This window comes from Penicillium argentinense (genome assembly GCF_028826775.1).
Source record: "Penicillium argentinense strain IBT 30761 chromosome Unknown utg000003l_segment0_segment0, whole genome shotgun sequence".
NCBI lineage: Eukaryota > Fungi > Ascomycota > Eurotiomycetes > Eurotiales > Aspergillaceae > Penicillium > Penicillium argentinense.
In genome coordinates this window covers 1153480-1179048 of record NW_026622662.1, presented here as the reverse complement: position 1 = coordinate 1179048, position 25569 = coordinate 1153480, and the positions used below count along the sequence as shown (strand labels likewise).

The following is a 25569-nucleotide window of genomic DNA, read 5'->3' as shown; positions in this document are numbered from 1 at the left end:
GGAGGCGAGGCGGTATGCTTTGGCCCGGAAGCATAATATTCCGCCTCACCTCCGTTCTCCGCAGCAAACTTAGCTTCAACATCAGCTGCTTCATTGCCAGGCACAACCACATGTGCGGGGATCCAACGGATCTCAACGGCGAAAATCTGGCCAGACATGTGCATGCGAGAAGCTGACCGGAGGGTCCGTACTTGCTGATAAATGTGGTCAATGACGTACTGGCCCGATGGTCGCTTCGGATTGGTGTTGTGATATGTCGTATCGTAACGGAATCAATTCCTAACCTCACGGAATTACCAGCGTTGATTGGAAATCAATCTGGAGGTCGCATGTGTATATAAACCCTCAAGTTTTCTGTCCAGAAACAATACAAGCAATCTTCCTCTGAATTACAACAATGACAAGAAGCCAGATTGGCTTATGAATGCGGCTAGCTCCGGTGACTCCGAAGAGATCAACCTGCCGGCGTGTGGCCTCAGCGTGCACTTGACTGATCCTTCTGAGAATGGTTGGCTCTCGGTGGCCTGTCTATGGGTGACGGCCCCAGGACGGAGGGTGAGAATCACCCGTTCTCACCCTGTTTCTCACCCTGTCTATTGCGCACTCACCCTTCTCACCCCCGGTCGCGCGACCCTAAAGCGGCGCTCACCCTTTTCTCACCCTGGCGGCAGGCACCCGACTACTGACCGCGTATAAGCCACACGCCGGCAGGTTAGTAGTATGGTGGGTGACCGCATGCGAATCCCTGCTGTTGTATGTTTTATGTTTTTGTTTTTTAAACACTCTATTTTCGTCTCATGTCTTTCCATCGGAACTTTTCCACCTAAGTTTTTGAATCCGAATTGTATTCTACGTATTCTACATTGAGTTGACATTCCCGGACTCAGACTCTCCATATCGGTCTTCTTTGCGTTTGACTCTTGACAGTGAGAATGAGATATGGTGTATCTTGATGGAGATAGGGGAGTATTAAATTTTGATCTAATAGTCGCGAATACCTATGGGTGGTGAGCTGTCACGTGCCATGCGCCTGAGGCCTCACAGCAACGTGTTTGTGTAACCTACTTGTCCCAAGTCCAGCCTCTCTTCACCTCGATCTGTGCCCATACACTTGCTACGCATTTTTTATCTCGTACACAGACAAAATGGCAATTAAAAAACGGGTGGTCACTGTCTTCGGAGCGACTGGACTTCAAGGCAACTCTGTCACTTGTTCACTCTTAAGAGACCAAGTCTCCAACTTCCAGGTCCGGGCGAACACCCGAAATCCCGAATCTGAGAAGTGCCAAGTGCTGCACAAACTCGGTGTGGAAGTTGTTAAAGGAAATGGGTGGAACAAGGATGACATGCAGAGGGCCTTCTCTGGTTCCTGGGGAGCGTTCGTGAATACAAATTCCGATGATCCGGTAAGTCGCTAATCTATCATCCTCATTCCTTGTGCTAATAGCATCACAGATCTTCAGCCAGCCCGGTGGACCTACGGAGTTTGATCTCGGAAAGATCGTTGTTGACGGTATGGTTGCCGGTGGAGTGAAGAACCTTGTTCTCAGTTCCATGAGGCCGGCTGGAGAAGCAACCGGGGGAAGGATGAAGATCAAGACAATGGACAGTGAGTGATACTATTATTGCTAGAGTACACTAGCCAAGTTGACAAGATCATGTGTCATTCAGTGAAAGCCTCTATTGCGGAATATGCTCAAGAAATGGGTCAATTTGAAACGATCGCCTTCATCCATGCAGGGTGGTATTTTGAGCTGTTTCTGTCTGAAAAGATGGCCAAGCTTCACCAAGGATTTCCCTATTTCCCCGATGCCGAGGGCTACTTGAGTCTTCACTTGCCGAAGTGGGGAAATGACAGCGGTGCGCCCTTTATCGCGATCGTGGACGACTTTAGTGACCTCGTCCATGGAATTCTGCTTGACCCGAAACACTGGAATGGCAAGACAATTCAGGCTGTGAGCGATATTCAATCTCTGCCTCAATTCGTCCAAACCTTCTCCGAAAGTATGTGGATATTTTCAGAACCACCCAGGGATCTCTCTGACTGTTTCCTTCTCGTCTAGGTACTGGAAAGAAAGCACGCTATGTCCCATTGCCATCTTGGCAAAGCCTTGGCGAAAGCATTCCTGAAATGGAAGATGGCAGGCTGCTATTTGCTTATGGTGAAGCCACTAACGGCCGTTACTTTGTTGAGGACTCTTGCACCGATGTACCTCTGGAATTGAAAAGGCTCGCTGCTGCTGCTCAAGGAAAAGATGCATCAACTGTAAGTTTGGCATCATTGAGTTCGTGGTTTGCCAAGAAACTTGGCACATCTCGGGCCTGAGAAGGGGTTCACTGCGATGTACATCGATGCACTCACTATTCATCAGAATCCCGACGCATGGTCCTGGTTATTTTCACGTTCTAGTTCGCTGTCTATATGAGCCCCTTTTATCTGAATTCTGGCACATACGACCATAGGGTGTGGAAAACAGGGCTTCCCGTCCGCTCAGCCGTACTTAAGCCACACGCCGGCAGGTTAGTAGTATGGTGGGTGACCACATGCGAATCCCTGCTGTTGTATGTTTTTAATAAAAGTTTTGGATCCAAAACTTTTTCTTAATCTTAATTAAGATTTTTCGTCTGAAAATTTTCATCCGAATATTTTTAGTCCCCGTTGTTCACACGAATATGGTGTGCCTTGAACAATCGGTGCGACCAACTGCGTCAGTACATAACATCGAGAGTCGAATTAGCAGTAGGAACAGTGTCTGTCTACATCGAAAATAAGTTCTTTAAAGGACCCAATTACCGTAAGTTACCCTAGCCTGGGGTATTCCCAGCCTGCGTTATATGGTTTTGCCATGGACCTCGAACAATCGGGAACAGGGCGTCAGTACCTTGAATAGCCGATATAGTAGGCGATAAGGCCAATACTAGCCAGATTTGATGAATACTGATTTTTCCTATACGGATGGCTTAGACCGACGAATAAGACCGAAATAAGAATAAATGTGGCTTGTGGACTATGGGACCAGCTATCTAGCAACCGGGGACTAGTCTGGAGAGAGTAAATGGATGTCATGTGTTTCTAACCAAGTTGGACTAATTCCTTTTACCGCGACCACAATGTTCGCATTTTCTGTTTAAAATCAACATCGGCGTTGGAATGGGGCATTTCAAACAGTCTCCAACCAACGGGTACTCCAGGAAAGAGTCGAGTTCTCCCTTACAAGCTCTGGCGTCTGAGTGGCCAATACATCGTACTGATGCCGGAGGTCCATGTTTTTCCAATCAGACCAGAACTTCGTTCGGAAGACCAAATTGTTGATATTTTCAAGCCGGGACCTTGATTTCAATGGTGGTAGATCTCGGATAACGAGTCAAGATCTTCACAAGGGTCGAACTTTTGCACCCTTGTTTGGTAACTTCCCGCGGCCGTATTGCAGATATCTCGGATCATGGACTTATCACCCAGAGAATACATCTGAGCAGTAGCTGCGGAACCGATATTGAGAGCTTTAATTCTTTCATTTGGGTTTGCATTAAATCCTCACTCCGGAGCTCTTCCGAATAGTTGTCCGTGTACAGATAGTCTAGCATTTTGACTACCACCAGGGCTAATTCATCCCATCATTCTGTATGTTGATTCAGCTGCCTCCTGTATCTTCGATTAGCAGTCAGTCAAAAAATGATGGACAGCAGTAAAACTGGCCTTGAAATACCTCGTGCAGGGAGCTCGAAAGAGGTCAGATCGCGAGCATAGTACAAACTTGTACTTTGAACTCGGTTCCATCGCAGATGATCATCAGGTCGGCAAATTCATCTCGTTTGCGACATCTTCTGATCTTTGTTCATGTACCAGATGATTATCAAGGTGTTCTTACAGGAACTTTGACATTATTGCGTATACTTCGATGAATGCGCAAGAAGGAAGGTGAGAGCCGAGAGAGATGAGCCACAATGATAGCGCACCATTAATACCGAAGCCCAAAGGAGCGATCTGGAGTCTCGATATGCACAGCGAATGTCCCTGCGAAGCACGTCTCATAGTGACGTAGATTGAAGAGCATCGTTCTGGCAATTCAAAAATCAGATGAAGCGAAGGTCTCTGCAGAGCGAGATTTCTGCTAGGGTGGAATGCCGTCCACGATGGTTATCTTCACGCAGCTTTCATGGGTTGATAGATTCTGGACTGGCCAATGAAGAGCGTAGGCGGAAATTCGACACCCGGGATGGCGAAGACCAGCGTTGGAAGGTCTTACGTCTGGGATCCTTTCAGATTCGTATCTCGTTGGACCTGCCCTGTTCAGATAACTTCTGCTGATTGTTCTTCCGCAACTTCCTAGCAGGTCTATCGATCCACTTTGAAACATGTAGGTTGACGTCCAGCCACTCCACCCAGTGGGGGATTCGATAACCCCTTTCGGAAACGATAAGCCGCAACCCACCAACACATCAAGGTTCAGCCCGACAGAACTGCTGCCAATGACGATGTTTCACAGGATTCGAATATTTGTGAAAATAGAAGTTCCGAGATATAAAGATCTGTCTTATCGCTGTCGCATGGAATGACCGACAATCGCCCGGTTTCAAAATATTGCTTCAATATTCCGAGAAGTTCTATCAATTCATCATCATGACTGAGCTCACCCGTACTTTGCCAGCATCCTGGTACTGCAACGAGTCGCTCTACAAGATGGAGCGTCGAGCAGTTTTTGATAAAGTATGTTTGCCCTGTGAGGAATTTGTCGCACAAGGCTAATGAATTGAATAGTCTTGGTATCTGCTTGGACCAGTGACCAGGTTTCAGATTGTCGGCGAGCAGGTCGAATATGAAGTTGCGCAACAGCCAATTTATGCTGTTCGAACTTCTGGCCAGGGTCTAAACCCAACTGCCGAAGAGCTCAAGGTCTTTCACGCAAAGACGGTATGTGCGATTGTTGCAAATGGATAGCCCTGGTAGTTTCTGACATGGACGAAACCACATATAGGGAAAAGAGGTGCAAAAGCATGTGACTCCAACTGGTCTTTTATTCTCGACCATCACAGACAATGCGCCAAGCTTCCATGAATTCTTCCCTGAACTGGAGGAGTTGCTTGCCAAGGTCGACTTTACCCGTCTTCCGTACCGTCGCAGCATCAAGTATGAGGGACGGTTCAACTGGAAGACCATGTAAGTCATGAGATAGACATTGACCACTGAAAAAGCTCCAAAATTTCTGATCACTTTCAGGGTGGACGGTTATCAGGAGTGTCTGCACTGCCAGTACACTCACCCGTCATTTTCCATCTATTACCCGCCGACCTTCTACACAGTCCGCAACAAGCACAACTTCTCGCAGCACATTGCGGACCCCAACAAGCCCGATGACGGCCTGTTCCTGTATTTCTTCCCTAACTGCACGCTGAACGTGTATGGCGGCGGCATGTCGTCTTTCCGTGTGTGTCCGACCGCCGATCCGCATGTCACTCGCATGGAATTCGACTACTACCATCTGGCCGAGGGCGACAAATTTGAAGAATACTTCAAGTTTGTGCGCCAAGTTGCGATGGAGGACTTTGAGCTCTGCGAGAAGGCCCAGGACAACTTGGCGAAGGGCGTTTACCACGAGGGCATTCTGAACCCAGACAAAGAAAACGGCGTTTCTTGTGAGTTTTATCATGCGCCAGATCCGTATTCCACCGTATTTTCTGACCAGCCCCAGACTATCAGCAACGTGTGTTCCAGATGGTGTGCGAGCAGCACGAAGCCGATCGCAAAAAACAGGGCGACGGAGCGGGCCTGGAGGAGCGAGTTACCCGCTCGATGGTTCAGATGGCAGCGTGTAGTGCAAAAATCGCGATTTAGGTAGAAGAATCAGCCGTTACCTGGCAATAGCGTTAATTCCCCTCCTAGTGGAGGGTCTAGTTGAGAATGAAATTGGGCTTTGACCGTCAGTGCAAGTATCCCGTACTTTGTGTAATTCGAGCTCCAAGAATATCATAGGATCAAACCAACAGCTATTTCAACGAGCGTGTGACGATCGTGGACACGAATAAATGATCAAGTCAGGCATCTTCCGTGCGACAGCTCGACGAGTGATAGATGACGAGTGAGCTGGTCGGCGTACAAGGGAAATTCCAACCGAATCGGGAAATCGGCTGGTGAGGCGGGGCCGAAGTTTATTTTGTGGGGACGAGCGGCCTCAGCCCGCGAAGTATAGCAACCTGCCAAAACAATAATAAAAGGGAGGGCGTCGCGTGCAATCGCGAGTCGTTGATTTGCACTCAAGGCCAAGATTGCTCTTTTTCATAATGGACTCCTCCAATGCATTTTCTTTGTCTTCGCCCGGCTCGATCTTCGTGGCGGCCCTGACCCTCGCTTTTTTGGCACATAAGGCATGGCCGCACCTGTCGCCGCAGAAGAAGACATATAAATTCTCCGATCCATCGCAGCAAAATTGCAAGGCTAGCTCTGGCTTGAGAGTGATCAAGGAGCCCGAAGCTCCGGAAGGCTGGTGGTCCGGTCGCGACGCGTTTGAGCTGGAGCGGCGGGCGTTGTTTAGTAAAGTGCGATGAGAGATTCGGTAGCAACACCGCGACTTACTAACCATGCTGCGCAGACCTGGCTTTATATCGCCCACAGCAGCCAGCTCACCAAGCCGGGCGCGTATCAGTCATTCGATATCGCGGGCTTCCCGGTTTTTCTGATCTGTGGCAAGGACAAGAAGATCCGCGCATTCCACAACGTGTGTCGCCATCGCGCGTATACAATCACCCGAAAAGAGACCGGAGCTTCGACTGTCCTCGGCTGCCGGTATCACGGTTGGAGCTATGACACAACCGGAAAACTGGTCAAGGCCCCTTCGTTCGATGATGTCCCCGGTTTCAACAAGTCGGAAAACAGTCTCTTTGAGATCCATACGCGGACCACGGAGCAAGGACACGTATTTGTGAACCTGAATGCAGGGGAGCCAGCCGCATTTGTCAATTCTACTCGGTCAGCTCTTGACTCGTTCTCTCTAAAGGCAGGACTGGGATCGTCAGAATGGGTCACTGGTCAGACACTAACTGCCAACTTCAACTGGAAACTCGGAAGTACGGCCACATATCTCAATTGTCAGAAAAGTCTGATTGCTGATACAAGCAGTGAATGATCGCCACTGCACAAAGCTAGTTGAAAAGCTAGAGCAGCGAGTTTCGAAGTCAGCCACGTCATCATTGGCGAGCAAGCTGGTCGCAATCGCCATGCAGACAAACAAACAAGCTGACTGCTCTTTGTTCCCGGGAACCTTCCTGTATTCATTCGAAAATGCAGGCCTATGGCTTACGGTCTCCTTCTTTCCCGCTTCCGAGAGAACGACCAACGTCCGATACGATTTGTTTGACTGTGCGCCCAAAGCGACCACCGACAAGAGTGCGCTGGCTCGAGCCGTTGAGAGACCAATGCAAGAATTGGTCAAGGACATCGAGCTCGAGTTCCAATCAGTTAGCGAAGAATCTACCGGGGGCTCGACCAACATTCATCGAATTCTGGACTGCCTTCAGGAACATAGGAAACTGGAGAAGACTTGTGGTGGCCAGATTTTGCCTGCGATGCATCAGCCCAGGGGCAGCTCTCTTTTCCAGCAGGCTGAGCAGCGTGAGTGTTTTCAGAGTCTGTGCGAGGTGGCAAGTACTCACAATATCTAGTTTGCAAGGAGCTGGATTGTTCTGAGCCCAGATCTGGCAATAGAACTGGCGCGGTGTCGGGAGGATTGGACTGGTAGATTTCCATTAGAATGGGCTCTCCGGGAGGAAGTAATGTTAGTCAGAGATTAAACTTCATATTGAAATATGAAACTGCGATTTGTGTCATTATTCTAACTCAACTGCAATTGTAGCTTTATAGATTGGCTTTCCATCAAATCTCTATTCATTTCAAGGCCCCTTTGACTCCGAGGAACAAGATCAAACTTCGAGATTGGCTTACTCATATAGATTTGACATTCTGGAAAAAATCAGGTTGGTCGTGGGCTTTAGTACGCGTGACACCAAGACCGCCTTCGGTGAGCGAGCGGCCAAAAACGGCGTCAAAAGCCGCCCTTTTCGGCCTCCCATTAACCGTTTCAACCTTTGTGTAGGATTAGTTAGATTAAGCTAAGGGTCTTACACTAGAAGACTTAGAGTATTATAAGCCAATTTTAGACAATGATCACCCTAACACAATGAAGAGTATAGTCAGGCACGCTTTCTACTATTCAAAGCTAGGTGAGTGGGAAACCACAAAGAAATATATAACCGGCCCCACGTAAATTTTAAAGCTTGCGAGGGTCCAGTAATTTTGGTAAAATTACGTGGGGCCGGTTACTTCAAATTCTAGAGATTTGCTTGACGAAAAGTGACGGAGATCATTGCGAACCGCTTATGTGGACGGGGAATTTTGCAGTTTATTTGAAAGATTTAGAGTAAACGGACAGGGCGTTCACGTTTGTAGGGAACTGCTCTTCTAAGGCGGAGTCAGTGCTAGGTTACGAGAATCAAGTGATCTCAGCGCTTCGCGAGGATTTATTGAGGTGGGAGATGGAAAGGCTCGCGAGTGGCTATTAAGACCATAAAGAGCTGCGATGCTTACATTTCCCTATCCTTGCTGCTTAAACACTATATAATGGTAGTATAAAAAGGGTTCCTCTATAAATGTTGTGAGGCACGGAAAAGAGCTCCAGCCACAAAACGTGGGGGTAGACCCACCCACCCCTTGCAGGGTCCAACATCTGCCACAAGTTTCACTTCAAACAACCCCACGAGGCTTCACACTTATCCGCCGAGAAACCTGCAAAATCCTGAGTTCCCCTTCACTCACGTAACTGCTGACTGGCTCAGTGGTGCTTACTAAAAGAAAGTAGCACTTGTCTCGATCGCGATCCCACGTCAACCGCGATGTCCATCCCGCCCATCGCCAAGGCCACGTTGCAGACGGCAGTCATCAACGCTGGCTCGAACGTGCTGGCGCAGTGTATCAAAGCCTATCGAAATGAGGTGAGTGGAACATATTGCACTTCGCCGAATCTCGTCAATACTAACAAACTAGACTCCCTTCATACTAGACCCGGGCGCAGTAACCCAGTTCACAACCTGCGCTCTGATAGTCTCACCACTAGGCTACCTCTGGTTGGAGAATCTAGAAGCCTGGTTCCCCGGCAAATCAGAAGCAAAAGCGAAACCAAGAGATAAGACATGCGCCAAGCCCGCAGAGAAAGATGGTGAAGCTTCATTCAAAGTCCGCAACACAATCGCCAAGATCATCATTGACCAAGTTGTTGGTGGCGCATGGAATACCGTGCTTTTCATAACTGTCATGGGGATGCTTCGAGGTCTAGATATGCAAGATATCCAATCGCAAATTTTGCAGGTGAGTTATATCGATGCCAATTTGTTGGTTTTGGCCCCCGGACTAGTAGAGGCCAGTTGCTTGGGTTAAACTGGGTCCTTTTTTGTGTTGCTTTTCTTGTACCGAAATGCAGGGACCGGAGAACGTGAAGATTCAGTTGGTGAAGATAGTTATGCTAATAATTGGTGTTGTAGGACTTCTGGCCGATCATGATCGCCGGCTTCAAGTTGTGGCCGTTTGTCTCGATTCTCAACTTCACCGTTGTACCCCCCAGCCAGCGATTGCTTGTTGGTAGTTTATTTGGTGTTATTTGGGGGATTTATCTCAGTCTGGTCTCCGGGTAGGGTGCCACAGTGCTGCGTGGCCTCGGGAGAGATTCCCTGCACGGGATCTAGTCCAGAACTTTCGGCATTGTACAGGTTCAAGGGTCGCTGGGCGAAGTGGGTACATCTCGATGGGCCAAAAGTTCGCCATTAAAGGAACACGAACAAGACACATGGTAATGTCACAGTCGGAACAGAAGTAAAAAATAATCAATGGACCGCAATATATTCTCTTCTGTCTCGCAGAAAGCCCAGCCTGCGAATGTATGCAAGGAGAGGAAAGTACAGTCCATAAGTCGGAGCCAGGGGCCATCACGCCATTAGAATACCAGGACATCCAGGCCATGAGTTCCCTCGCCTGTTCGAATAAGAGGTTCTCGCCCTCTTTCTGTAGTTATCGTATCAAACTTTCCACGCAGCTAAACGTGTTTTGTACAAAAAATGGCCCCCGCCTAGGGGCCGGTGGGGGCTAAACAAATGTGCGTTGGGGGATGAGATTTGAAATGCAACACCACGAGAATGAACCTCGCACAAGTCGCGAAACTAGCTACAACCGGTAACATGGATGCAGAGACTGATGGCTACTATTGGCGATGGTACCTTCCCAAATGAATTAGAGGGCGCGACCCCTGTCAAGCCATGTGGAGCCTGTTCTTCATTGGCCCCTGGTCTTCATTGGCCCCTGGGCAGCCGTGCAGTACCCAACGGATTTCGAGGTTAGTTATGCACCAGGTTAGTGCAATCGGGCTAGGACTACGAGGGTTTTACGTCTTGGTTCAGCTGGTCGTCAAGCTATTTCTGTTTATCCATTGGGTCGCTAGGTAGGTTGGGATTTGGTTTGGGAGTGTTGGGAGCTCGGGGTGCGGTCGGAAGGTGAGGGACCAAACTTGGTTCTTGAAACGATTCCATGCTTCCATGCGTAAGAATGCATGATAATCCCAGCGAATGATCGCCCTTTTGACATCTGAGTCAGATGCGTTCACGGTTCCACCGATGACAGCAGAGGGATGAGGTATGTATGTATTTGAGTGGTTCGCTGTGATGTGGTAAAGCAGAGAGCGAGGGGTATTTCCTATTCTGGAGGGACTCGTGAAGATGAATGATGTATGTGCTTGGTCGTGGCGAATTTGTGCTTGGCGTCGGGCGAGGAGCGCGGGGGTGAAAGGATTTACTGCGATCCCGACTGTATGCTAGAAAGTCTTAAACGCAGAAGTCCAGAATTTCCAGAAGTAAGCGATCGAGTCTGGATCATAATCTCGCATTCCGACTGCGTTGTGGAAGGGTTGTGTATACCAGCTGGTGTACCACTAGAAGTTGACTAGCACGACGGAGGGCCATGAAGAGACCCCAGGGCGACAAGTAGCGTCATGGGCTAGTGGGGATGCATGGCATGCAGCTTGGCCCCATTCTTTCTTGGAAGAGTTAGCGTGTGTTTATTTTAAGTCGGTCGTTCGTGTTGATCCCGTCTCCGCGTCGATCAAACCTCTGCAGAAAGTCGAGTACGAGATAAACTCGTATTCAGAAATAGAGCGTTCAACCACACGAGAAAACGAGGAACTCCAGCAGCATTTAGAATTGTTCTGTAGCGCGAAAAAGGAAAGAAACGAATTGCTTTTCGAATTCGGGCAGGATCATCACGAGGCGTTTGGGGCTTTTCTTTGGCCCGACCGACCCACTCGAGTTGAACTGCTTATTCCGGGGGCCAAAGCTGGCAGTGGGCATGGAGGGTGGACAGGTGCAGTCATCAAAAAGAAGGTGCCCTGCTCCATTGGAATTTTTCTTATTGTAACTCCTTTGTTGTCCGTGAAGGACAGTATTGTCTTTGTGTTTGCGCCGCCATTTTCGACGCCAAGCCAATCTATACAATCGTCACGAGGTAACCTACAAAGCGCGCGGCTGTCATTCGACCTCCCCGACACGCCAGACCGGGATACCTAGTCTACTTCCATATGTCAGTTCTTTAGAGACTTCCTCTGCCGGCCGTTTCTGCACTTCCAGAGGCGCGAGAATCGATATGGCGATGATGCTAATTGGTGAATAGATTGAGCGTGTGGACAATGCGACTGGACTAACCCTCGCATCCCCGGCCAACTTCGACCATGGTGGTTGCGCTATCATTCCCTTATATTCGACCTCGTCGGTCTCCTAGCTACAGGAAAAAGGAGCCTCATCGACCGCCTCCTCTGAAATTGCACACTTCGTTTTTTCAGTCGCAGGATTTGAAGATCGAGGGACCGGCTCCCGACGCTGGGCGTGGGAGTGTTTCTGGACCGAGTGAAGACAAAGGCCCGGTCGAGGTACCGTTGAAGTTGGAGGTGGAGGTGTCTGAAACGTCTGATAAATGGGAGACCTTGTCAACCTTCAAGACTTCTGAGGAGGATATTCGGAAGAGACACACGGCGATGGAGAACCATCCACCCGAAGAAAAGGGAAAAGAGCATGAGAAGGAAGATAAGGGCAAGGAAAGTGCCTCATCTGTACCCAAAGCGACATCCGCGGACACTCGGTCGGTCTCCTCGCGGGGCTCCCTTCGCACGATCATCCAGTTGGACTCGGACTCGCTGAACGACTCGGACAACTCGGAGGTCTCGCCGATATCTGATGACCGACCACCCATCCGTCCAGGAAACGCCATCCGCCGATTCTTCCCGGAACTCTTTCCTGACCAAATCGACCTGATCTCCCCCGAAGGCGGCGAGAAAGCGAAGACGAAGCTACAAAGAACGTCGCCGGGCTTTGAGGACGAACTACAGGAGCGAGTGCAGAGTCTGTGCAGGAGCCCTATGTATAAAGAGAACAAGGCTTTTTCCCCACTCGGACCCGAGGCCAGTTCTTCGTCGGGGTCAGATGGGATCTTTGATTCTGCATCTTCCTGCTACAGTGACCGAAGTTCGCAGTCGAGTGTTGGAATGGAGTTCCCGGGCAAGGATCAACTCGATTATCCCTACATGTCGGCAGATGCATACTCCATCCTCTCGCCCGTTGCGGCGGGTGTATTTGACGATGCGGCTTCCGTATGTTCATCGCGAGCTCCGTCTGTTCTTTCTAGACAGCAAGCACCTTCTCCTAGCAGTAGTAGCTCGTCGGGATGCAGCTCGGTCACCTCCAAGAAGTCGGTGACCAGCATGAACGACCTGAAGAACAAGCCTCTTCCTCTCGAACCCGTCTCCGAGTCCGATATCATTGTGCCCAGCCCTCTAGCCGTCCGTCGCCACACCCCTCCATTACAAAGTCCCAATCCGCCCACATCAGTCTATTCGACATCACCAATGCATACTCCACCAATTCAACGATCAGCCACATCCCTGCAATCTCAATCAAGCCACGCCTGCCAGGCCTGTGGCGGACACAGTCAGCGACGACGCAAAGGCAATCGCTCCGAATGGACCGAACACATTGAGAAAGGCGAGCCGCATATCCGGCAGCTTCCCTCGTTGGCACAGGCAGCGGAAGAACTGGAGGATGTTCTGGCTGATCTGCAACGGCACGGATCGAAACAGCGCACGCTGCTGATCCTAGATGGTCCACTGCAGGTCAGCCGCCACAATGGTGACCTCGTGGCCACGCGCCCAGCACCACAGCCTCCATCCACGAAACCACACTCGATGACACACCCGCCGTTGACGGAGTCGCTGAAGACGAATAAGTCGTTGAAGTCGAGCAAGTCTAAGAAGGAGAAGGAGAAGAACAAAGTGAAGCGATCATCGGAGGTGCAGAAGGATCGCCGACCAGTCAATTTGGCCTCGATTCCAGAGGGTTCTTCAACGAGAGGTCATACTTATAGTTCCTCTAGTAAGAGTGGCCTGGGGCACAAGAAAAGTCAAAGTGCCGACGACACCCCTGATGCCAATGTCAGCAAAAACACTCCAGGAACAACTCCGGGGGAGAGTGCAAGTCCAGAGGGTGCCGAGAGCAAGAGCGGAAAAGAGAATGATCGGCTGAGGAAGACGTTGACGCTGATGAAATCGTTCAAGCGGCGGCCGCAACCGACGGCTGCACCCGCCATCGCGCCAAGCCGGGAATTACTCCACGCCGATCGTCTCGACCCTCCGAATCCTCTCGACCCTCTCCACATTCCTGATGACACGTCCGACGACGCGCCCCCAAAGCGCGACAGCCTGCGCCTGCAACTCCCCCGTCTCCAGACCGATCTGGCGGTGACTCGTCTCCTCGACACCCTCCACGGAATAGAGCCAGGGGTCGCCCGGCCGACGGGCAGCCCCACGCAACCGACCGCAGACGAACGTCCCCAATCTCCCAATGCCCAGCAGGAGCGCCAGAGCGTCTCGTCTAAGGAGAAGATTCTGGTCCGCCCCAGTCGTATGTTGGGATCCGAAAAGATGAGGCAGACACACGCGTTTGTGTCGACGGCACAGGCTAGCAGCGTCCGGCTGCCGCCCGAACAAATCTACGAGCTCGCGGCCACTCCGCCGTCGCCCACAGCGACAATCTCGGGGTTCGATGCGAACCAGCAAGCGGATGTGATGATTCCCTTTCCAGCAGACCTGCCGCAAAGTTTGGTCCGAGCGATCATGGAACGAATCGACTCACTGGACGACCTGTTCAATTTCGTGTTGGTCAACAAGAGCTTCTATAATGTCTTCAAGAAGCATGAGTTGCCAATGATTAAAAATGCACTGTTCAAAATGTCGCCGCCGGCATGGGAGCTGCGCGAGATGTCTCCCCCGTGGGCGACCGAGGCGCAGCTGCTGGAGCCCGACGCGCAGGTGCCCGAATATAGCCCGTCATTGTATCTGGATCGATATGCATCGGATATTTTCACCCTAGCCAAGCTGAAGTCCATGATTCTGGTGCGCTGTTCGCCGTTCCTGCGCCGCGACACGGTTCGTGGCCTGTCTGGGATGGATGTTCAGCGCGCTGAGGAGGTGGATGATGCTTTCTGGCGAATCTGGACCTTCTGCCGCATCTTTGGCAGCAACAAAGGCCGCGAGAATGATCTCGAGGGTCAGGTGGACTGGCTCAAGGGTGGTGTCAAGGCCCGAGGCTACACCGGAGCTGCGTCATGTATGACTGAGCCCTTTGGTATGAACAACGTTCTCTTTGAACCACCTGAGGGATTCGGCCGTGGTAATGGTCGCGGATTGTCGCCGAAACAGTTGTACGATATGACCGAGATCTGGACGTGTATGGGCGTGCTGTTGCAGCCTCTTCACGGCAAGTGTATCGAGGCACGGAAGGTCGGAATCTATGAAGGCATGGATGTTCCGAGGGAAGATCATGTCCGGGAAGAGCAAGTGCTCGGTAAGTTTTTGTTTCAATCGTCTACAGAAAGCAAATCCTGACATACGCGCAGAGGAATGGACCTCTTACGTCCTCACCATCGGTCTTTCTGCTGTGTTGGGCCTCAGCTCCCTTGCTCCCGCTGAAGCCACCGCTACGTTCTTTAAGAATGCCAAGGCATCCGGGCTCACCAAGTGGGAACTGACCGAGACCCAGACTAGCCGCTCATCCTTCTTGAAGGAAGCGGTCTCTCGCGTCTACGAAGATCAAGAACGTGCCATTTCTCAGTCTGACAGCCAGGTCGACGCTCTGACCGAAGAGCAACTCCGCCAACAGCAGCGCGAAAAGCGCCACCAAGAATACGTCCTCGAGCTCCGAGTCCGGCGCGCCAGGAACGCCAAAGAACCCACCATCCGCGACCTTGGCACTGGCAGCGGTTTCTCTCAAGAACGACCAATGTCCGAATTCAGCACCATCGTCCACAACCTTGACGGCGCCGACTGCAACGTACCTCCCGTCCCAGCCCTCCCTTCTATGATGCTCGACCGAGCCTCAACATCCACAAATGGAAGCGACTACGTCCCCCGCACACCAGCCTTCACCCCACCACCTCAATTCTCTCCTCCGCAACACTTCACCATGCCTCCTCACTTCTCCGATACCTCCATCCCCATCGTTCCCGCCCGCAGCCCCCCTGTACAACACCCAGCTCTTATGCCCGCCCCCGCGAACCCCCCAACAGTATACTCCCTCCCACCCCAGGTCCAAGACCCCGTTGACCGCGCCATCAACCGTATGGTCAACGAACTCGGCTTCAACGAAGAAGACGTGAAGTGGGCTCTCAAAATCACCGATACCGGCGAAGGAATTGATGTCGAGGCTGCAGAGTCATTACTGAAGCAAGAAAAAAAGAAAAAGAAGCCTTTCTCATCTCGCAAGGAGAGCTTGTTGCATTCCGTCATGAAGCGACAGCGTTCGACGGATTCTGGGTGGCGATTTGCTGCTTAAACTTGTCTGCAAAAATACCGCATAAACTCTGCACGGACTGCAAGTGACATGATCTGAAGAATATTTTGTGCTTTTCCCCGTGTGGATCGAGTTTTCTTTGCTCTGCATCGCACAGCGGCTGTTCTGTATGTTCAGACTGCTATACACGCTTTATATCCTATTATTCTCAATTGATCTCATGGATCCCATAAATAAATATTTTGGAATATATTTGGCTTTTGGAACAATCCCTACTTCAACTTTGCCGCATCATTTGCGACCAAATTTTCTTAACACTTGTGAAATTACAGGACCGAGTGACTGTCAGCGGCAGGGGATTTGTGAGGTGAATAGAGTAGAGATGAAGACTCTTAAAAGTACCAAAGGAATGGGCTAGCTGACGCTCAAGGTCGAAATGGGCAGTCTAAATAAATATCCACAAATTTCTGAACATTGTCCAAAGTATGTACCAGGACGATTTACGTACCACAGTTTTTTAGTCCTTAAGATAAATCGAACATCTATCAAAATATTAACAGTATTCTGCCTAAACAAAAACCATTTGTGCCGGGACGGCCGAAACTGGCTCCCTTTGACGCCGAAAATGGCGGCTCCGGCACCAGCCCTTCACGCACGAACCAGGCCGGCCACGACCACGCACTCCACCCCAAAAACACCCAGTATCTACCTCCGGTGATATTTTGGTCCTCCTTTTTCATATCTATAGCTTTCAGCATTTGATTCTAATTAGACTTCCCCATTGATTTGATTGCTTGCAGCAGCATGGTCTCAATACTCATGAGAGACCCTTAAGCATATGGACTAGGAGCTTCTCAGCTTACGGCTCATAAAGTGATAATAGGCCGATCGTGACGAACCCTGCAACAGCGCATTTAGTTGAGGGGCATCAGCTCACTCATGAACCACCGACAGCCAACCACTCGATAAGAAGCCACGTGCTAGCTCTAAGTCAGGTGTATTCACTGGCACGCCCCAGGTCGCCTGGCAGGAACACCTAGGAAATGGTACGATAATGGCCTCCATCTACTGTAACCGTCACAACAGAGGCAGTACATAGAATCGTTCGCACCTTTCAAAAACACTCACGCAGTTCCTTTGAAAGAAGCGACGGCCTCTGGCAAATTCTGGCTTCTTTGAATCAACTTGCAACATGCCCCAAAATGCTTGTAAGATTCCATCGTCTGAGAAGTGTGATCAAAGGAGACCAGTCTTTGGTGTTCCATCAAAGCTAAATCGTCGCGAGAGGCATCAAAACACAGTTCATAGATCTCAAGGGCCATAAGCAGCTTATCCTTCTGTTCACAGTACCTTTTGAGTAATCGTCAACATTAAATCAATCGCCGAGCCAGATATTCACTCGCCACTCGGCGTTTGATGATAAGCCAACTTTAAAAACAGGACCCGCACCTTGAGCTTCCTTAAGCTTTCGTAGATCAACAAACCTCCAACAACCAATATGGCTACCTTTTCCTCATGGGAGAATCGCCTCCCATGGATCCAATATCCTCTCATCGTGAATGCCCCCATGAGCGGCGTAGCCACAAGTCAATTGGCGACAGCTGTTACTCGTGCTGGCGGCCTGGGCCAAATCGGCCATCTGGACGATATGTGCGTTTTATCCAAAGAGCTAGACCGCGCCAGGAATGACCTACAGGATATCATGGCTACACTTCCTGACCCAGATCAACTGCCGCTCGGACTCGGAGTCATTGTATTTGGATCGCCCCTCGAATCATGGATGCGTCTATTTGCAACGTACAAGCCCGCCGTCGCCTGGCTGTCCTTTGCCGGAACAATGGAAATGAAAACTTGGGCTGAAAGCATTCGAAGAGCCTCGCCGAAGACCAGCATTTGGGTGCAGCTCGGCAGCGTGCACGCCGCACTAGATGCAGCTCAAGCCTGTCGTCCCGAGGCACTAGTCCTACAGGGAAGTGACGCCGGGGGGCATGGGCATCAAGCCGGAGCTAGTATCATTTCCCTTGTACCAGAAACTGCCGATGCAATTCAAAAACAGTGGCTTACTACCCCCTTGATCGCCGCAGGTGGAATCATGGATGGAAGAGCAGCCGCCGCAGCGCTGACTCTAGGCGCTTCAGGACTAGTGATGGGCACACGTTTCCTCGGTGCAGTCGAAGCGCACATACCTCAAATTTACCGCGATGCTATATTCAGCGCTTCAGATGGTGGCCAAAGTACAGCGCGATCCAGGGTATTCGATGAGATTTGGGGACCCAATTTCTGGCCTACAACGTACGACGGCCGATGTCTGAGAAACAGATTCTATGAAATGTATACAAATGGAAAAGATATAAAAACAGTTCGAGCGTGGTTGTCTGCCGCTATGAATGGCCCTGAAGCGGGGGATCTGGACGTTCAAGATACGGGTAGTTTATGGGCTGGCACAGGTGTGGGGATGGTGAATGTGTTGGAAAATGCTGGTGATATTGTTCGTTCGATTCGCGACGATACTAAAGCGCGTACACGCATCAACTAATTGTCTTACATTGTACTAAACTGACTAGTCAAGAAAAGAGACAATTTCTGTTGCTTACTACAGCTCCAACATCGCTATTAACTAACTAGAGGAAAGTAAAGTTGATGGGACTAGCTTACTAAATAGTTCGGGCTTCGTTGTTCTCAAGAGGCACATTACTAATTCAAATGCCAAGTCTATCAGTAGTGGAGAGGAAACCATTGAAAATTATTAGACCTCGCTCTCCAGAGGCGTCACCTATATATTTCATAACAACAGGATTCTCTGAAGCATTCCAAACTAAATCATCAACTAAGCTGACTGAGTAGAAGAGCCAACATGCCAGCTGCCTGCAATAATTGTAAGCGTCCTTGGCCTTTTACCAGGCACCCGTTGATGAATCTTCCCCTTCAATTACGTCGAAGCGCCACTAGAAGGGCAACCACGACGAAACCGCAGAGATGATATCCGAACTGTTACCATATCCGATATTCGAGGGCAAGAAGGCCGATACTCTCTAGATCGTGATGCGTTCCATATACTAGGCGGCATTGATTCATCCTCGACCTACGAAACAAAGTTCACGGACATGGAGCTCCAAGGGGACTTGGCAACTTCGCTACCACCTGGGTGCATAGTCGACCACTCTATCTATTTCGAGTCACCGCTCCATTCCAAATCACTGCTCTTTCCCACTTCATCAGCCTCCCACATCTCTCGAACCTGTCCCCTCGCCTTATAACACCACCAAAAATGTTTCTGTTAACATTACAGCTTGACCACAACCTTACCAACATGTTTCTGAGCCGCCTAAACAGACACAGACATCAGTACAGGGAACCAAAAATTTGATGAAATTTTAAGCAGAATGATAGGTCCGTATACGTACCATGTACTGGAATGCCTCCTTAGCATTTTCAAGCTCAAACGCCTTCTCATCGACAATGGGCTTCAATCCAGTGGATTCAATAGCACGAATCATGTCCTTCGACATGGCCCGGCTACCCCCATAAACACCTCGCACTGTGCAAATATGGCTAAGGGCCTCTAGGAGTGTGGGCTGAGGACGATCGCTTGTGCCCAGGAATCCGATAATGTTGATGATACAGTTCATCTTGATACACTTGAGACTTTGCTCCAAGGTATCTTGACCACCAACATCAATAATATAATCGACACCGTCCTTGCCAGGAGTTAAGTCGCGAACAGCAGATCCCCACTGGGGAGAAGATCTGTAGTTGACGGTGAGATCGGCGCCGAGCTCTTTCAAGAGCCTTTCCTTTTCACGATGAGGTAGTGGCGATCACCGTAGCACCAGCGGCTTTGGCAAACTATGGATATCATGAGATGTCAGATTCCTTGATTATAACTCCACCAGTACAACATGTGTTCCGATCCCCTACCTGCAAACCAAAAATACTGACACCACCCGTACCCTGGACTAGGACAACTTGGCCAAATTTGATAGGCTTAAGTCCATAGAGGGCATTCCAGCTGGTAAATGCGGCGCAGGGAAGAGTACTGGCTTCAATATAGTCCAGGTTGTCTGGTGCCTTTACCAAACCAGTTTCGGGGTAGACGCCAAACTGGTGCAGGGCACCGTCAATTACACCACCAACCCCGCTTGAGGCTGCTTTGGTCAATATCGCCAAATTGATGGGCCTGATTGAAAATGGTAATAACTTTATCCCCTTTTTGAAAATCGGTCACCTTAGGACCAACTTCCGCCACCTCTCCAGCGCCATCCGAGTTCGGGACGATAGGATATTTGTGAGCGAACGGGAATGTGCCCTATAGAAATCAATGAATAAAGTTTCGGCTCGTAGGGGCCTATGAAGTTTTACCTTTGCAATTGCCAAGTCGCGGTAGTTCAGAGACGAAGCGTGGAATCGCACAAGGACTTCGCTTCCTTCAACATTGAGAATGGGGACATCCCCGAGCTTGAGACCAGAAAAGGCCGCATCTGGAGTCTTCACTGTCCATTGCTTCATGGTCGTCATTTTATACGTCTCCTTGGGCTATGTTATAGCTGGCGAGGACTTAGCTGAGGTTCTGACAGAGAAGTTGTCGGGATCGTCCACCGAACTGATACTTTCTAACCCAGCCAAATGGGCCAGAGCAAGAGTAATTCGGCCGATGGTGAGATTGTGCTTCCGGTGGAGAATGTAACTATCGCCCCACATTCGGCGTTAGAAATCGACATGACTCCTCTCCAGGATGCTGGAGGAACAAAGGCCGAACCATTCGGGATTGAGCAATCGCCGAAACTTAGAATCAATCTTGTGATTATAAATCTTCCATATTTTGCACATATGATACGTTATTGGTATTGAATAATCTGACCACTTGATGGCAAATCTACGTATATGACCCTGCGCCGCTAGAACCGGCTGAGTTACGAATTCTGAACGTTTTGCGAAGCTGCTAAACAAAATGGCGCATGTATAAAGCTTTCCGGGACTTAGTTTCAGCCCAGTGCCCAAATTTCTCAGCGCGGAGCTTGGTAGAGTAAGCTCAATGACGTGTACGGAGTCAAAGGAGCAGGAAGGCGTATCGTGGTGCATCATCTTGCTTAATCAGCTCACTGGACGCCAACGGAGTAAGACCACTTCTGCTGTCTACTTTTTGTTTCTGAGGGGCATCCCAGGGGTTTCTCGCAAACGGTACGGTAAGAAAAGAGGTTGATAATCAAGCGGACGCTCGCGCGGAGAACCTACTTTATTGCTCGAGACTAGTGTCTCAGTCGTCCCCACATATTGGTACCCACCAATCGCAGCCAATGATCAGGCAAAATTTTGCGATTTCGCCGCGCTAACCTGATTTGGTTGCTTCATCAGATTATGTGTGCCAGCGTCACTGGAAAGATGCAGGCGTTGGATGACCAAATCGCCGCCATTTTTGCAGTGGCTGAGCGGGACTCAGTTAACTGCTGGTACTCTATCCGTGCCTTGGCAGCCCACCCACAGCGCATTCCTCGGCACCAATCGTGCGAATGACCTGAATTGGTTTAGGGCGTGTATTGACTTTCAACAGTACCCGCAGATCAACATTATGGGGTAATAAGTCCCTGCTCCCATGTCGTAAATTGTCCCAATAGGCTCGGAAGGGTGCTAAGGATTTTATCCGCTCGGAAGGGTGCTAGGGATTTTCCCCGCTGTTCACGGGCCCGGACTGCGGCGGACTTCGAACCCGAGGACTGATGCATTCGGGCCGCCGCTCCTTCCGTACCTCCGACAGGAAATTAGGCTCGGGCAATGTGGTGGTTGGTAGGGTAAAAGGGTGATAACTAAAACTTCGTAGCTATGAGTAAGGTAAGCTTGTAAATGTGCTACTGACCCTTCCTTGGCAACGCAAACCCACGCTATATAAGGGAAGTTTTCCAGTCAGTAACCAGTTCATCCACATCTCAATATCTTCTACCAGCATCTTAAGCATGTCGTCGCTCGCGAATACCCCCAAGCCAAAGAGTCCTTTGGGTTACCATAGATTGCTTGCCCCAAGCGCTGGAGTAAGAGTTTCGCCGCTATGCTTGGGTACTGCAAATTTTGGTGAGGCATGGTATGTGATTATCCTTCATCTTCTAGATGGTTCTGAATCTATGAGGTGTGAGAATACCACGGTGTCGCATTCAAGGGTCAAATGAAACCACATTTGGTATACTCGAGCTGACTCCAAACACAGGAAAGAATATATGGGTGAATGCAGCCGGGAGACTGCATTTTCACTGCTTGACCAGTTTTTTGACAATGGTGGCAACTTCATTGATACGGCGAATAGCTATCAGGCAGGAGAATCTGAGGTCTGGGTCGGAGACTGGATGGCTGAACGTGGCGTTCGAGATCAAATTGTGCTTGCTACCAAGTACACGTCCTTCTATCCCGGCCCGGGGGAAAAGCTGGGTATCCGGGCTAACTATCAGGGCAACAATACAAAAAGTTTGAAGCTGAGTGTGGATGCAAGTCTGAAAAAGTTAAAGACAGACTACATTGATCTGTTATATGTCCACTGGTGGGATTTTACTTCCTCCATTGAGGAAGTGATGCAGTCTCTGAACAACCTGGTGGCCGCCGGAAAGGTCCTCTATCTCGGAATAAGTGACGCTCCTGCCTGGGTTGTTTCAAAAGCAAATCAATATGCCCGCGATCACGGTGCGTATGAGTATCCTCTCCGCTCTCTGCTCCTTCTGCTAACTGAGGCCCAATAGGCCTACGTACCTTCTCTGTTTACCAGGGCCGCTGGTCTGCTGCCTGCCGTGATTTCGAACGAGACATCATTCCAATGGCCAAAAACGAAGGCATAGCGCTGGCACCATGGGGAGCACTTGGTAGTGGTAACTTCAAGTCCGAGCAGCAACGCCAATCCGACGATGGTCGCCGGTTTATTCCTCCCACCGAAGCCGAGATCGCTGTTGCAAAAGTCCTTGAGCAAATTGGGGACAAACGCCACACCCTTATCACAAGTGTGGCACTCGCATACGTCATGCACAAGGCCCCGTACGTATTCCCAGTTGTCGGGGGAAGGAGGATTGAACATTTAAAGGGGAACATTGAGGCATTGAGCTTGGAGTTGAGTGAAGAGGAGATTGATGAAATCGATGCGGCAACACCCTTCGATGTAGGGTTCCCACTGAACTTTTTACTAAGTGTTTCGGGTGCGCAGTATAAGTTAGGAGTGAAGGCGAGTGAGATCGGAATGGTAAAGCTGGCAGCATATTTGGACATAGTCCAAGAGCCACAGCCGATAAAGCCCAGGAAGATCTAACAGTTGACGTTGCAAATGCTGAGACGCTGGAAATATTCTGTTTGCGCACGAACGTTTTATGTAGAAAATTTTTTGTCGGTACTAATTGCTTGTACGGGTTCCCGTCTCTCCCACTTGTGTTACATACTATCTCACGAAGTTCAACCAATTATTCAGTGTTAGCTTGGCGAAAATAACTGAGCGTACATACATCAGGTACTCACTTAGTCACCACAGTCACCTGACTCTGTACCTCTTCTCTCACTTCCCACGCTCTCTCTTCCTTCCTCTTCTCTCTCTCTCAGATAGCAGAAGACAGCAGCAGATAGCCAATACCACCTGCTTCTCACCCGTTCACGATCATCCTGTACATCTCACACTCTCAGTCTGCTTCCAAATAGAACCTTTGAGATCCAATGACCCCTGCGCCAATTTGAGCAGTAAATGGATACATTCAAGCCAAATTCAGCTTGCCGAGTCTTGGAATGATGTCGTCCAAGATTCTTCTCGTAACCTTCAAACGCTCGCTTGTAGTGTTTTTGGGCTTTTGTACTCTTTCCAAGAGCTTGATACAGAGCACCAAGATTGTTGGCTGCATCCAGGGTGGAGGTCTCGTCAGGACCTAAAGCTTTCTGGCGCCCCAATATAGCTCGCTTGTACATTGTCGTTAGGGTCGAGATATGCCCTGGGCCCAGGAGCTTTAGCTTGCCCGATAAGACGAGACGGTACAAAGTTTCCGCCTCGTCCATTCTACTTTGGTCGGCATAGAATTTCCAATATTATGCGCTGTCATGAGGGTGGAGGGGTGTTCAGCACCCAAAGCCCCCAGCTTGCCCTCAAGCGCTGAAAAATATGTTTCCCTGGCTTCCTCTAGCCTGTCCGCTGCAGCGTATATAATTCCGAGGTTGTCTAGAGTGTCGAGAGAAGAAGCTGCGTTCTGTCCCAATGCTCTGTGATAGCCCTTCAACGCATACTGATACAGAACCTCGGCCTCCCCGAACTTCTTTTGATCAGCATACCAGTTGCCAAGGTCGATTATTGTATCCAGGGTGGATATGTGATCTGGACCCGGAACTAGTCTTGATCGATGCTGGTGGAGGAGTTGAAAAACATTGATTGTGCCGCCATTATTAGTGGTCCGCGGAGATTCAGAGGCCATAGTTCGACCTATGCAGAGACTGTTAGAGAACTGGAAAAAGCGCAGGAGACAGGATTGGAAAATTGAAGACCTTCATAGAGTCAATGCTACTGTGGAGTTCTAGATTATAAAAAGCTGACACGGAAGATCTTTCCTGGTGTGGGTGAGTCAGCAACAATTTACTCGGGATTGTGGGCAGGGGGAGGACCAAATGGTGTCGCAAGTCCTCACCAACTTTTTTGGCCACGCCTTCCCTAAACCAGAATATGATGACGGAGGTTCGGGATCACGAGTAGCGAAGGGCTAACAAAATAATGGACAAAAAGGGTGTCGCAGGCTGTCCCACTCTGTCGGCCTCACTCGGGCTAACATGCCGTGCCACTCGGATGTGGGTCTGCAGGACCAAAAATGGTGTCGCAACAAATGCATACAGTTTCAAGGTGAGCCGAGGAAAACTGATCGAATATGCTCCCCTGATGAACCAAAAAGGATGCAGGGGAGGTGGCCGAAAATGGTGTCGCAGAAGTGCTACAATCCTACACATCAAGGAACCCCTTGTATAAAAGCCCGTGGAATACTCTCCATTTCTCAACCTCCCAGCATAGCTTATTCCCATTTCGATCGAATTTACTAGAATGCGCTTTTCAGTCCCTGCAATCCTTGTTCGAGTATTTATACGCACCTCTTTTGGGGGCGCTCTCCAGGTCATCGACGAAGATCGTGAGTGTAAGATATACTCTAATGATAACCATGGATGCACAGGCTACTCTGCATCGTTTGGAAAATTGAACGGAGACGATTGCTCTGGTGAATGCTACAATTAAATCTAGGCGTTCACCGATAAATGCTGATTAAAATTTTGTTTTAGAAATAAGCGAGGTCGTGAATGGCACACGCAAAGATTCGGCTAGTATTGATGTAGCGGCATGTGGCACTGAAAACGGCAAGAATGTTGCTTGGATCCTGGTCAACCAGACCGGTGAAGTCACTTTCTTCAATCAGAACGGTGACAAAGCTGGGTGTATGCGGATAATGGGCTTAAGACTGACAGCTCATGCAACGCGTCTGACCATGAGCCCTTGACCACCACAAGTGCAATCCTCCCTCTGAGCCTTCCTGCGACTTCGACGCCTGCTCAAGGATCTTCTTCGTCCACAGCTTCAAGCTCCTCGGACACCGGATCTTCCCCGTCGACCTGTGCCTGCGCCTAGCAATAGCCAGAAAATACGGAAAGCCAGTAAATTAATGCCCTCCCTCTCTTGGTCCTCTCTCTTGGAGGAGTATCTGGTATGGCCGTTTTATGTTAAATTTT

The 25569-nt window shown here is 49.8% G+C and overlaps 9 protein-coding genes across 9 annotated transcripts; 8 read left to right on the top strand and 1 right to left on the bottom strand.

The window, feature by feature from the left end:
- Positions 1-1145: 1145 nt before the first annotated feature.
- On the top strand, positions 1146-2326 carry N7532_002563 (NmrA/HSCARG family protein; the record flags this gene model as incomplete). The annotated part of the gene is made up of 4 exons (XM_056615057.1): positions 1146-1406; positions 1456-1609; positions 1672-2004; positions 2064-2326. 4 exons carry the CDS (start codon positions 1146-1148, stop codon positions 2324-2326), a joined length of 1011 nt encoding a protein of 336 aa, XP_056478029.1.
- Positions 2327-4621: 2295 nt separating this feature from the next.
- N7532_002562 (RHO alpha subunit C-terminal catalytic domain-containing protein) lies at positions 4622-5833 on the top strand (the record flags this gene model as incomplete). Its single annotated transcript, XM_056615056.1, has 5 exons — positions 4622-4708; positions 4760-4912; positions 4977-5158; positions 5219-5634; positions 5691-5833. The coding sequence occupies 5 exons, from the start codon at positions 4622-4624 to the stop codon at positions 5831-5833; spliced, it is 981 nt and encodes a 326-aa protein (XP_056478028.1).
- Positions 5834-6279: 446 nt separating this feature from the next.
- On the top strand, positions 6280-7733 carry N7532_002561 (putative iron-sulfur cluster-binding protein; the record flags this gene model as incomplete). Its single annotated transcript, XM_056615055.1, has 4 exons — positions 6280-6534; positions 6588-7062; positions 7115-7606; positions 7657-7733. The coding sequence occupies 4 exons, from the start codon at positions 6280-6282 to the stop codon at positions 7731-7733; spliced, it is 1299 nt and encodes a 432-aa protein (XP_056478027.1).
- Positions 7734-8883: 1150 nt separating this feature from the next.
- Positions 8884-9678, top strand: N7532_002560 (Mpv17/PMP22 family protein; the record flags this gene model as incomplete). The annotated part of the gene is made up of 3 exons (XM_056615054.1): positions 8884-8982; positions 9035-9355; positions 9529-9678. The coding sequence occupies 3 exons, from the start codon at positions 8884-8886 to the stop codon at positions 9676-9678; spliced, it is 570 nt and encodes a 189-aa protein (XP_056478026.1).
- Positions 9679-11756: 2078 nt separating this feature from the next.
- Positions 11757-15906, top strand: N7532_002559 (uncharacterized protein; the record flags this gene model as incomplete). Its single annotated transcript, XM_056615053.1, has 2 exons — positions 11757-14919; positions 14972-15906. The coding sequence occupies 2 exons, from the start codon at positions 11757-11759 to the stop codon at positions 15904-15906; spliced, it is 4098 nt and encodes a 1365-aa protein (XP_056478025.1).
- A 1456-nt stretch (positions 15907-17362) lies between these two features.
- N7532_002558 (nitronate monooxygenase) lies at positions 17363-18400 on the top strand (the record flags this gene model as incomplete). Its single annotated transcript, XM_056615052.1, has 1 exon — positions 17363-18400. One exon carries the CDS (start codon positions 17363-17365, stop codon positions 18398-18400), a length of 1038 nt encoding a protein of 345 aa, XP_056478024.1.
- Positions 18401-19147: 747 nt separating this feature from the next.
- On the bottom strand, positions 19148-20379 carry N7532_002557 (zinc-dependent alcohol dehydrogenase family protein; the record flags this gene model as incomplete). The annotated part of the gene is made up of 6 exons (XM_056615051.1): positions 19148-19189; positions 19269-19658; positions 19687-19710; positions 19783-20061; positions 20090-20170; positions 20224-20379. 6 exons carry the CDS (start codon positions 20377-20379, stop codon positions 19148-19150), a joined length of 972 nt encoding a protein of 323 aa, XP_056478023.1.
- A 1433-nt stretch (positions 20380-21812) lies between these two features.
- N7532_002556 (aldo/keto reductase) lies at positions 21813-23140 on the top strand (the record flags this gene model as incomplete). Its single annotated transcript, XM_056615050.1, has 3 exons — positions 21813-21937; positions 22061-22527; positions 22584-23140. 3 exons carry the CDS (start codon positions 21813-21815, stop codon positions 23138-23140), a joined length of 1149 nt encoding a protein of 382 aa, XP_056478022.1.
- Positions 23141-24892: 1752 nt separating this feature from the next.
- Positions 24893-25468, top strand: N7532_002555 (uncharacterized protein; the record flags this gene model as incomplete). Its single annotated transcript, XM_056615049.1, has 3 exons — positions 24893-25064; positions 25126-25276; positions 25309-25468. 3 exons carry the CDS (start codon positions 24893-24895, stop codon positions 25466-25468), a joined length of 483 nt encoding a protein of 160 aa, XP_056478021.1.
- Between the last annotated feature and the right edge of the window lie 101 nt (positions 25469-25569).